Source organism: Hypanus sabinus, chromosome 22, assembly GCF_030144855.1.
Source record: "Hypanus sabinus isolate sHypSab1 chromosome 22, sHypSab1.hap1, whole genome shotgun sequence".
NCBI lineage: Eukaryota > Metazoa > Chordata > Chondrichthyes > Myliobatiformes > Dasyatidae > Hypanus > Hypanus sabinus.
Window position 1 is genome coordinate 35,484,844 of NC_082727.1, and position 13,026 is coordinate 35,497,869.

Below are 13,026 nucleotides of genomic sequence, written 5' to 3' on the forward strand. Positions count from 1 at the left end.
TCCCTCCCTCTCCCTTTTCCCCCATCCCGCTTTCACTCTGCCTCCTCTTCTAGCTGCCTATCACCTCTCTCATGATTCTGCCTTCTTCTACTACCCATAATGCTTTCCCCTTACATTCCTCCTTCACCTCTCCTGCCTATCCCTTCCCTGCTTCCCCTCCCCCACCCCTTGATCTTTCCTCTGATTGGTTTTCCACCCTGCCCCCTCCATCTTCAGTCCTGGCGAAGGGTCTCGGCCCGAAACATTGACTGCTCATTTCAACGGATGCTGCCCGACCTGCTGAGTTCATACAGCTTGTTTGTATGAGCTGCAGATTAACTTTTTCATTGAGTTCCATGAAATCTTGGCACCATTTGTATGCTAGTTTATAATGATCATGGAGTACCTTTCCTTCCTGCTGTGACATAGAGACAATGTGACGTGTATAGTTCATGTGAAGGAGACATTTTGGCACATTAGTTATTGCTGCTGCCTTAGCTCTAGGAACCTTGGTTCGATCCTGACCTCAGGACTGTCTCTGTGGAGTGGGCATGTTCTCCCTCGGGGTTTCCAGTCGCTCCAGTTTCTTCACGTTCCAAAGACGTGCTGTCCAATTAATTGGCCTCGCGAAATGAAAATTATGTCAGTGCAGGAAATGTAATGACGCTATTAATATTCACCATATTAGTGGTGGAAACCTGTAAGGGTTATGCAAATGCACAATTGTGTACCAAATTCCAGCAATTGATTTTTCACTTCTATGGGAAATGAGTGGAAATGAGGTTGCTCGGTGGGCAGCCATCATGGATCCTAGGGGCCTCCTTCAGTGTTGTAAGAAGCAATCGAGTTAGTGCATGGGTACAGGAATACTCCCGTTGTTCTCACTGTAAAATAAACCATGGAGGAGTTAGTCCTGAAAATAAATGCGAATGTGTTATGAGTGTAATCTAAGCCCATATGAATATCTTTTTATTTATTTAGAGATACAACATGGTAACAGGCTTTTCTGGCTCAGTAAGCCTGTCCTGCCCAATTATACTCGTGTGACCAATTAACTTACTACTAATGGATGTTTTACTCAGATATTCTGGCTTATTTAAAAATGAGTGAAACTGAGCACTTTGATGGTGTGAGCCCCTTACTTGAGTGGCGGGTTGGAGATGCGCTTCTACCAAAGGCGCTCCTTCCCTCTGCTAGCCCAAGTCACCTTTGGGCAAGGTGTAGCATTTGCTTTGCCTCCCCTGATAAGGGCAGATGGTGGATGGTCACATGAGCAGCTGGTGCTTATGTCCTGGTCATGTGACCACTGATGCCAGGCAATCTCTGAAGAGTATTGATAGTGACTGGGGTCACCAATCTTGTAAAGACACCACCCAGAAGAAGCAATGGCAAACCGCTGCTATAGAAAAATTTGTCAAGAACAATCGTGGTCATGGAAAGACTATGGTTGCACACGTCATACAACACAGTACATAACGAATGAACGAGCTCTTTACTTGAAAGAAAGGATATCTGTGCCTAAATTTTACCCAATCTGAGAGATCTGCAAAAACCAATGTGTTTATAAAAACTAAACAACCAATCTCAATCTAGGAATTAAAATGTTCTATCTTTTCTCATTTTTGCAGAGTATGAATGTGCATGTCTTTGGGATTAAGATGGGAACAAAAATATATTTTAAATTGGAAATAAAATTTATTCTAATTATTTTCAATAGGTGTTGGATTTTGGAATAGTTTTGAGGGGCTGAGAAGCAACACATACAAAACTGGAATTTTTAAAGTGCAAGATTGTTAAAATGGTTTAACACATCATTGTTGTTAAGTTCCCCACTGTTCTTGTCATGCCAGACTGCCAGTGCTCCGATCTTCAATCCACTCCAACGTCCCAGGGTCTGTCACATGACATTTCAGATCTTTTTTGTTCAGCGTCCCAACAGTCTGAATTCTTGAAGTATCCAACATTTGCCTCTAACTACTCACCATCCCCACTGTTCCCAATTAGTCCTGAAAATCAACAATGTTAAAAGTTAAAGTCTGTCCCGAGCCTTATAGGCTCATCAGGCCGTTGCTTATGCCGGTTTCCATGGCGTGAAGCGTCTGAGAGTACGAGATTCCCCCCAGGATAGGACACCAGTCTATCGCAAGGTTAACCCCCAGCATTTTCTCAGTACCCATTTTCAGCTGGGCGGACTGGAGCAGTGTGTGGTTAAGTGCCTTGCTCAAGGACACAATACGCTGCCTCAGCTGGGGCTTGAACTCCAACCCTCAGATCATTAGTTCAACACCTTAACCACTTGGCCATGCGTCACACCAATTAACAATGATTACTCTAAGTATTCATGACAGATGTGCATTTGCACTTGCTGTCAGGTTCCTTCCATATAATGATGATTGCCAATAGCTTCATGGAAAATTCTGTAACTGTTCCCACAGACCCTCTTTTATCCTGTCTCACAGGGTTTTAGATGTCAATCAGGTTGGGGGTGATGCAATCCCTCCCTCAACCAGCCCACTTTGCCTGAAGGCTTCCACGTAGCACAGTATTGCAATCCACAAGTTTGTCTTCAAGAGACAATGGCCGTGTCCCGTAGCTTTATATCGCCGGGGGAACGAGACATTCCGCACGTCTCTCTCTCATTTCCTGGGTCTCCTGACCCAAATCAATAGTGATCTTGCGATTCTCACAAAGGGGGCTACCTCGCACCCTTCGGCCCCTCAGAGCTGTGGTACATTCATAACACTTGGATATAGGAGAGTTTTAATGATGATCTTCAGCTTCCCCATAACATTCTATTCTCTCTCCATCAGGTTTCATAGCCTTTTCTACAATGCCAGAGCTTGCAAAGAAAATTAAGTTATTTTTTGGCCTGGCTCCTGTTGCGACAGTTCATTATGCTACGAGCCCACTGGTAAAACTTGGTCTTCTTCCAGAGTTTTTAATCAAAGTAAGTGCCTGCTTTTTATTTTGATAACCATATTTGAATTGGGAAGAGAGGCAGTTTAACTGTAGGAGTTGGAGGGTGTACTGAAATTTGTGAAGCAATGGAATTTTCTATTCCATGGGTTCACTGGAGAAAGGGAGAGGCCACTGTCTGATTACTGCAGCTGATAACTGAATAAAGCTGCTAAGCTTCATTATTTGGTGTTCAGTTGATATGATGCACATGACTTGAGGATTGTGATTAAATTGTGCTTTGAGTTTGTAGTCATACAACACAGAAATAGGCCCTTTGACTTATGGCATCCGCACTCCCCATCGAGCACAAGTCATACACGAATCCTAATTGATCTGTGTTTCCATTCGCATCCCTATCACCTTCTCCACCTCTTCTGCCATCACCCATCTACCCTCTACAGTAGCCACTTAACCTACCCACCAACACAATTTTGGCATGGTTCCTGTGACGCGCCAGCCTTTAAAGGCATGGAAAGGAGTTGGTGGGTTTATAGCTGGGAGGTCTTAGTTCCAGGTTCCCAACAAACACCACTTAAAAATAAATACCTAGTTATGGCCATAAAACACCTCCTCTAAATGTGCCCCTGCACTCCGCTGACATTACTTTCGGTTTGATGATGGTAGTTTGTGTGAAAAGAAAGGTGTATCATTCACTAACCCAAGCGATTTTGCAGATGCTGGAAAGCCAGAGTAACACACAAGATGCTGGAGGAACTTGGCAGGTCAGGCAGCATCTGTAGAGGGGAATGAACTGTTGGGACAAGACTCTTCATTCAGCATTTTCTATGCATCATTTATTATGGTTTTCTCATTCATGGAATATGTCTCTAACTTTTGTAAACTTGCTGAGCAGTCAATCAACTAAACAAGCTTGCATGGATCAACTTCCACTTGCTTTTTCAGGGCATCGTGCCAGAGTTGTTCCAGATAATCGGGAGAACTTCCCCAGTAGAAATCTCATCCTAAGTCTGTTACTACCATTGAAGTATTTAGGTTTTGCCTAACTTGTTAGTGACTTTTTTTTTGGCATTGTTGTTTTCAGGATATTTTTGGGAGACGGGATTTCCTTCCACAGAACAAGATAATAAAGTGGCTTGCTACACACGTGTGTGACCAGTTCTTGATTGAGGAGCTGTGTGGCAATGTATTCTTCATAATAAGTGGATTCAATACAAAGAATCTTAACATGGTAAGCATAACAGAAGTTTGAAAGCTGGAAGAAATGTTGAGAATGTGTATAAAAGAAAGTCTGTTTCTATTACTTGGATTAAAGTCGAATAATCCAGCGGGCTCAGAACTTTGCTGGTCCAGCAGATTTTTTGGACTGTTGCATGCTATTGCTATAACTATCCCATCCCACTTTAAATTCACTGATTTCAGATGTTATTTAGATGTTATTTAGGATGTTATTTAGGATTATTAATTTTTCCTAGTGAACTCTGTATAGTTTTTAAAAAGTTCATGAACAAGGGCCCCAGTGAGTTCGCGTAGAATGTAAGCATCACTTGCAGTGATTTTTTAAGATTGTCCATAATAACAGTGTGGCAATCGGTGCTGCTCCAGGGATCTGACTCCAATAGTGAACTCAGGTACTGGCTCTGGAATTTGCAACAGTACCTCCTTTTTCTAAACAAAAACGTACAAGGTGCAGTCTGTCCTCATCTGGAATCACAGCATATTTCAGATATATTTGGACTCTTTGTTTCTATAATTGTAGTTAAAAGCATTACATCCAATATGCTTAGTGATTCACTTTTCTATAATTAATGCTTTACAGAGCCGAATTCCAGTCTATTCAGCCCATTGTCCAGCTGGAACATCTGTACAAAATATTCTCCACTGGAGCCAGGTACAAACCCCGAGCGTGTCATCAATGTCCTCATTTGTTGCAAATGTTGCCATCTAAAGATGATTGTCTAGAAATTCAGTATTGCTTTTATAAATGTTAAGATGCCCTTCAGAATATTCATTATATTATAGTTTGCCTAGTAAGATAATCTACTTTGACCTTGATTGTTCTTGCCAAATTTTTCCATAGAAAAGGTTTTCCATTGCCTTCTTATGGGCAGTGTCTTTACAAGGTGGGTGGCCCCCAACCATTACCAATACTCTTCAAAGATTGTCTGCCTGGTGTCAGTGGTTATTTGGCCAGGAGTTGCGATATGCACCAGCTACTCATACGACCATCCACCCCCTGCTCCCATGGCTTCATGTGACCCTGATTGAGTGGGGCGGGGGCTAAACAGGTGCTTCACCTTGCCCAAGAGTGACTTGCAGGCAAGGGGAGGGAAGGAGCGCCTTGTACCTCCTTTGGTAGAGACATATCGCCACCCACCATCCTGTTGTACAAGATTATATATGGAAAGAGCAAATTATGTATCCAGTAGATAGAGCTAAACCACCTCACAACCAATACATCAAAGTCAGGCAGTATCAATGGAGGGGAATAAACAGTTGACATTTCAGGCTGAGATCCTTCATTAGGACTTGGCCTGAAACTATGATTGTTTATTATGAAATCTTAATTGTTTATTCCCGACTTGCTGAGTTCCTTCAGTATATTGTGTGTGTTGTTTAAGATTTCCAGTATCTGCACACTCTTGTTTACAATATATATTATCAAAATTCAGCAGCCCTACCCCATCTAGTGACGAGTGAGGAGAAAACCTGAACAATGTCCTTATCCTCCATAAGGTAGGGGCCCAGTACGCGAGTTCCTGAGTCAGAGCTGAAAATTGGAAATGTCAAGTAGGCAGACCATGTCAAATTGGCCTTGAAATCCCCATCATCAGGAAAGACAGTTTTCAGCCAGATTGTTTCATCCTTGTGATATCAATAAATGGCCAAGAGCACTAAGTACAGTAGAGACTATCCCAGTGTAGTGCTGAAGATTTATGTTCCAGAATTAGCTACACTCTAGCAGAGCGGTTTCAACACAGATATGACATTAGCATGCATCCGAGAATGTGCAATGTTACTGAATTAAGTTCCTTGGACAAAAATTGGGTTGTATCATTTTGGTTAAATTGCTTCAATTATCAGTAAAATGATAGACACTCCTTCAACAATAAACTACTCATTATTTTGGGGTTTTACCAGTTCTGCGGCTGAAGAACTTATTGCAGACTTGCTTCAAACATGGACCAATGAGTTAAGGTCCAAAGGGTTTTGGGCAAATCTAACTGGGCCTCTAGGCACAGGATCACTGGCAAGGCCCGTTTTGGTGTTTGATCTTCTGCTGCAGATGTCAACTGGACTAAGGTCCAGCTGATGTATAGTAGCTTTACACATTTTGAGCATCAACAATATGCCACCAGATTCCAGGTCATTTTGAGAGGATAAGTCTTTGAAGGTGGCATTGTGTTAGGAATGCTCCGTAATGGCCTGCTTCCCCCAAAGAGGCAGTTTGAGTGAGGTGACCACTGGTGGAAGGGGTGCAGTAGCGATTGATATCTGGAGATGTAGGTCACCGATCAGGAAATTGGGCCCTGAGGGATAGGGGAGGTAACGGGGTGCTACAGGATTGGGGATAATTAGGAGGCTGAGTAGAGATTAGGAAGGGAATAACCAGGGAAGAGAGTGGAAACACGAGGAAACCTGCAGATGCTGGAAATTCAAGTAACACACGCAAAATGCTGGTGGACGCAGCAGGCCAGGCAGCATCTATAGGTAGAAGTACAGTCGACATTTCGCACCCAGACTCTTTGTAAGGACAAACTGAAAGAAGAGATAGTAAAAGGTTTGAGAGGGTGAGGGGGAGATCCAAAATGATAGGAGAAGACCGGAGGGGGAGGGATGAAGCTAAGAGCTGGAAAGTTGATTGGCAAAAGGGAAACACAGCTGGAGAAGGGAAAGGATCATGGAACAGGAGGCTTAGGGTGAAAGAAAGGGGGAGGGGAGCACCAGAGGGAGATGGAGAGCAGGCAAGGAGTGATTGTGAGAGGAGCAGAGAGGAAAAAAAAGGGGGGGGGAATAATAAATAGATAAATAAATAAGGGATGACGAAGGGTCTCGGCCCGAAACGTTGACAGTGCTTCTTCCTATAGATGCTGCCTGGCCTGCTGCTTTCCACCAGCATTTTGTGGAGACAGTGGAATGCAGGATTGGGGTGGGAAGGTGTTGAGGGTTATTGTTGCTGCAAGTATGAAAGCTGAGTGATGACCTTACCTGGCAGTCTTCCCAGTCCTGAGCTGTGAAGACTATATCGTCCTCGGAAACCCCGCGGGGAAAGGTATCAATACCTTTTCAACCTGCATTAGGTGAAGTGTTTGGTGGAGCCGAACTGGGGAAATTTCCAAAGGGAAGCTGAATTTCACAGAGATGATAGTTAATGGGTTCAGTTTGTGTGAGATAAGCAGATTGGGCATTTGAAGTGTCTGGCAACTGGTGTACACTTGTGCTTTGTATTAGTTGGGTGAGAAATGATTTTTTGATCATGTGATGTTTGTTTTCCAGAATATAAAGACAGGAAGATTTCAGGCTTTTGATTGGGGTTCCGATGATGAGAATATGGCTCACTATAATGAGGTAATGTACAGCAAATTGCCCATGGAGGGGAATTGGTGTCTTTTGATAGGTTGTATTCTGTATATCCTGCAAGGTGGTTCTGATATTTTATATCATTGCTGGACTCTAGATTTATTACAATGACAATATCCTTGCCAGTATTATGCTCCGAAATTGATGAAGTCAGGATTTCCACAAGTGCATGATTGAACCCGATCCCAGAAGTGTTGTACTGACCAACCTGCCTCCACCAGCTGCCACATCACGACAAATCATTGAATTGATACTGATTTCTGTTACTTATAAATTGATGAGTCTGGAAACTTCACATGCATAATGCTGTGTCCCACCCTCCTGTATTTATGTATTTGAATGTTTGTTGAGAGGGGGTGAGGTGGATTTGATGAATGAACAGGACCAGTTCCAGGTGAATTTGGACCACTTCCAGCCCTCCATCTCCCCTGCAACACCAACATCATTTGTGGCAGGTTTATTGTGTCATCGTTTCCCATATAACATTTATTTCAATTATATACAGTATACTCAGTGGCCATGTTACCAGGTGCAGGAGTGTAGTCTTCTGTTGCCATTGTCCGTCCACTTCAACATGTGTACTTAGAGATGTTCTTTGGCATACCATTGTTGTAATGTGTCACCTTCCTGTCAGCAAGGGCCAATCGGGCCATTCTCTGCTGACCTCTCTCATTTAACAAGGTGTTTTCACCCACAGAACTATCACTCACTATGTTTTGTTGTTTTTCGCACCATTCTCTGTAAACTCCAGATCTGCAGTTTCTGGGAATCTCTAACTACCTCTTCTGGCACTAACAATCATTCCACTGTCAAAGTCACTTGGATCACTTTTGTCCCCCATTCTGATGTTTGGTCTGAACAACAACTGAACCTCTTGACCATGTCTGCATGTTTTTATGCATTGAGTTGCTACCACATGATTGGCTGATTAGATATTTGCATTAATGAGTAGGTGTATCTAACAAAGTGGCCAATTTGATTCCATGTGCAAACAAATTTATTTCCATCTGGGAGAGCTTCTTAAAACCTAAACTTGAGACCTTCAAGATTGAAATCATTTACCTTTAAATCCTTGAGCCTTGTCTACACCCCTGCATCAAAACTACACCTACGCCAAAACTATGCCACTCGATCTCCAAACAGCCCATTGATCTGAAGCCCCTGAATTTGACCCAACTATTTACTATTGTTGTTGATTCCAATTTCCCATTCCAGTCTTCAAAGTCTTTGACTTGATTTCTGTTTTCCAACTATCCAACCTTGAGAATGGCCATATACATCCCGAAAGAGAGAACCTGCAGTATGACCAATACCGGGTGAAACGCAAAGTCTTTGGGGTAACTGCAAGTCTTTGTTTTTGCTATTGCTTTGCTCGCACTTGAGTACTTGGTGGCAGAGCCTGTGCTTGCTTTTTTTGCTGGTGGGGGAGGGGAGATTGTGCTCGTTGCCGCTTACATGTGGGAGGGAGGAGCTGGGGGATTCTTTGGGGTTCTAACATTTAACCTTCATTCTTTGGGCACTCCTCTGTTTTGTGGCTGGTTGCGAAGAAAAAGCATTTCAGAATGTATATCGTATACATTTCACTAACATTAAATTGTACCTTTGAAACTTGGAAATATAAATAATACCTTCTTCCTGCACAACAAATGCTGCTTGACCCATTGAATTCCTCCAGCAGACTGTTGCTCCAAACTCCAGCATCAGCAGTTGCTTTGTGCCGCTACTATTTTTATTCCAGCTGAAATGTATAAGGTTTGGTCGATTTGATGTGGCAAAATGGACAGCCGCATTTGGTGCCTGCACTATTCCTGTCTACCCCTACTGGTAGACTAAAGTTTCTCAGCACATGGAATCACATCAGTAAGAACCCTGCAACTATATTTTTATATATAAACTGATTTACTGGCCAAAGATTTTATGTTGCTCGGTCATTTTCAGGTATGTTTAGTATACTTTGATATTCAATATTTTAATATTATCTTTTTAAAAATCTGGGTGTTATTGGCAAGGCCAGCATTTATTGCCAGTGTCTATTTGGCCTCGAAGGTGGCGGTGAGCTGCCACACTGTACGGTTTGTGAAGCTGCTCCCACAGAGCTATTGAATAGATGCCTCCAAGACTTGTGTTCAACAACGAAGGATTGGACTGGTGATATACTTCCAAGTCAGGATGGTCTGTGGCTTGGAAGGTAATCTGCAGCTAGTGGGGTTCCTGTGCTCCTGAAGCCCTAATTTTAGTTGCTAGAGTCATTTCTTTAGAGCAAAATCTGGTTCAGGTTCATCTAACATATTAGTTTCTTCATGACAAACCTGTTTAAGATCTGAACTTTAATGATTCTTTTATACTATAAGTAATTCTTCATGCTCCTGCATGCTGTGCTTCTCACTTGCATCAAGGTCTCAGTAAACTAGAACCATTCAATTAATTTGCCCAAAGGCAGAAACTGTGATTGCATTCTAGAATGAAGCACAATTAAGAAGGATCCTAAATAGTTTTTACATTAATTTTTTTTTTTGTTCTTACCTTTGATAGTTTGGTAAAATACTCCTGATTGTTGCTTTTATATTTAACATCAGTTTGTGGGACTTCATTGTGTTGCATTGAAATCAACTCTCCAATACTAAAGGTCCTTCACCCTACTGAGATATAATATGGGAGTGAGGCCCCTGGGGTCTGGAATTGAAGGAGGTACTGATTTTCATTTTGGAAATACTTATTTCATCTCAGTTCACAATTATCTGCATCCTAGAGTTTGGGATGGCCAGTTTCCAATTTCATCACAAAATAAGTTTCACTGCAGTCAGGAGAGGTACATAAATATCCCAAAGAAGATTCCTCATGTGAATATCACCTTGTCTCAGCTCCATCCTCTTAACCCTGTATATTTAAACTAGAAATTGACTGCACTGACTTATGTTTGTGTTGTGACAGAGTTCTGATCTCCTTTTGTTTCTCTTGACCAGACAATACCACCTCTATACAACATAAAAAAGATGAATGTTCCCACTGTTCTCTGGACTGGAGGTCATGACTGGCTGGCTGATCCCACCGACGTCACTATGTTGCTACATAAATTGCCCAAGTTAATTTACCATAAGGAAATCCCAGATTGGGAACATCTGGATTTCATCTGGGGCCTGGATGCTCCATCACGCATGTACAGTGAAATCCTCAATCTCATGAAAAAATATCGCTGAGTCTGGAACAACATGCTGTAAACATTTTTTAAAAGTAGAGTCAATATATACTCCGGTTTGTGTTTTCTAGATTTTCTCTTTCAGCTGCATTACTGGGATCATTGATGGTCTCAGGTAGTTCTTAAAAATTATGTACCATATTTTAAGTAAAGCTTCTAGACCTTCAGATGGTTATGGGAAAATGTTGGGTCTGATGTGATTTGTCATTGTTCACATTAGCTTTACCACTGACAAGAAAAAAAACTGATCATGCCTATAATTACAACACAGCCAAGGTTTTCTATTGAGTGTCTTGATAAAGACTAATTAGATTAAAGACACCCTTTTTTAAATTGATTTTTATTCTTGTGAATGTTTTCTGCTCAGAGTGAGCACTTTTTTTTAAAGCAATGCAGGCCTTGTAATGGACTTCTGTCATGAAGTATGGAGCTCTAGTCAACAGAGCAGTGATTATACAGGGTATTGAAGACAATGAATTCCTCAGTGTCCTTAATTTCAGAAGTAATTAATGTATCTGATTCTTTTTCAGATAATCATGATAATAATGTGGAACACTATCCACTGGATTCTGTATTTTGATACTAATACCACTAGTTTAAATTTTCAACAATAATTTTATTACTGAATGCAGACTTTATGAAATAGAACTTAACTCATTACCTGTGACAATCTATACCTCGTCATTCAAGGTCAGAAAATAGTTTAATTAAAAGCTAGCTTTGTTTCATTTAAATACTTGGATTCCACACAAAAAAAAACTTTGAATGACCTGGTGTGGACTGTGCAAATATTGTGATACAAAACTTGAAAGAACTCTTTACTGTGCGAGACTTTTTATATGGAAATTATTATTATATAAAGCAATATTGTTGCTGTCTTGGGTGTAGTTTTAATGTACTTTCAATAGCATAATTTGAATTTGTAACATTTAATGCAAGTCAGATACTGAGCACAACTCCACCTGGTCCGGTAAACTGGAATAATGAGCGCATCATGCAGAGTGACAATTCATTGTTCCATTATGTACTGACCTTGCTAGTACAGGGTGGGAGTCCCTTTTCTCATTTAAAATGTTTGCAACATAAATTTGTAAAACTAGCCACAAAGTAACAACTTTCATTTTCATTTTCTTTAGTAATGTCTGTGGATTTGCTGTGAACCTGACAGCTTCTGGTACATTGCAATCAATGTGTATTTGTGTTAATTCAGAACAAGCAGGGTTGAGGTATCTGTCAGCATTCATAGCTGAATTTCAGAACAGTAGATATAAGGTAGCGATAATCTGAACATAATTGTTATGGTGCTTAAAGATTGGAATGCTGGTGGATGATGATGCAAAACTTCTGAACTGCAGAAGATAGTTGTAATACTGTGAAATCCATCAAGTTTGCCTCTTGTTTTATAGTGCCTGTCATATGTCTTGCTATTACAATGGATCAATTTCAATAAAGAGTAAGCTACTATGCTTTCACATTAATTATAAAATATTGTGTCCACTTTTAAACAGACCTGAATGGTAAACCAATTGCAGTGCATTTGGACTTTAAGGTACTATATGGAATTAAAATAAACTGTAAAGTGGTTAACAATGGAGATTGAGGATTTGTTAATGAACATGAGTAGGAATAAACTTTTATATAAAACTTATCCAGGTGAATTTTCATTCTGGCTTTTGTGTCTGGAATCCAGAGCCCAACTTTCATGATGAATAAATTCCTCCACTTGAAAGGCAGTGAACTTTTGGAAGTTCTCTAAACAAGAAGGTAGTGTAGGTCTAGTATACTTCTGACAGAGATTGGCAAGTGAAGTGAGAGAGATGGGGTTAGTAAAGTCAGCAACGATGACCAACAGCAGAAATTAAAGTGCCTTCGCATTCTTGCATTTACTTTTTTTTTTAAATCAAAACAGAGTTAAGTTCTTGTTTCTACACATCTCAATAGGCCCCATTTGTGGTGCTTGACAATTCACTCGGAAGATAGCACGCTATCCCTTTCACAGGTAGTACTCAAAACCACACTGTAGCTTTAAAATATAATTACAAATTTCCTTGATTCCTGGTAAACCTGCATTTGAAAAGGTAATATAGTATCAAATTTGTAAACAGCAATTGGAAATTAATTCTTCACATCCTTAATTGTGCAATCTTGCCATAACAATTGATTGCAGTGAAACTAAAACCATTAACTACATTTTTACTTCAATATGCCCCATTAAGGCATTTACTAGTATCCAGAGTAGACTTGATAGACATGTTAAATTTGAATCATCTTCATTCTTGGCTCTGCATGACAGAAAATGATATGTTCCTATATCAGGTGGGAAAGAACCGGACATGTAACCAAGTCATAATTTC

At 40.8% G+C, this 13,026-nt stretch overlaps 1 protein-coding gene across 1 annotated transcript in view; it reads left to right on the forward strand.

The window, feature by feature from the left end:
- Positions 1 to 12,231, forward strand: part of LOC132379506 (putative lysosomal acid lipase/cholesteryl ester hydrolase) — a 41,601-nt gene extending 29,370 nt beyond the window's left edge. The window contains exons 6-10 of the mRNA XM_059947466.1: positions 2,790 to 2,926; positions 3,980 to 4,126; positions 4,715 to 4,786; positions 7,393 to 7,464; positions 10,440 to 12,231. Of these exons, the coding sequence (XP_059803449.1) occupies positions 2,790 to 2,926; positions 3,980 to 4,126; positions 4,715 to 4,786; positions 7,393 to 7,464; positions 10,440 to 10,673 (662 nt within the window). The 3' untranslated portion in view covers positions 10,674 to 12,231. The remainder of the gene's footprint in view (positions 1 to 2,789; positions 2,927 to 3,979; positions 4,127 to 4,714; positions 4,787 to 7,392; positions 7,465 to 10,439) is intronic.
- The last annotated feature ends 795 nt before the right edge of the window (positions 12,232 to 13,026 follow it).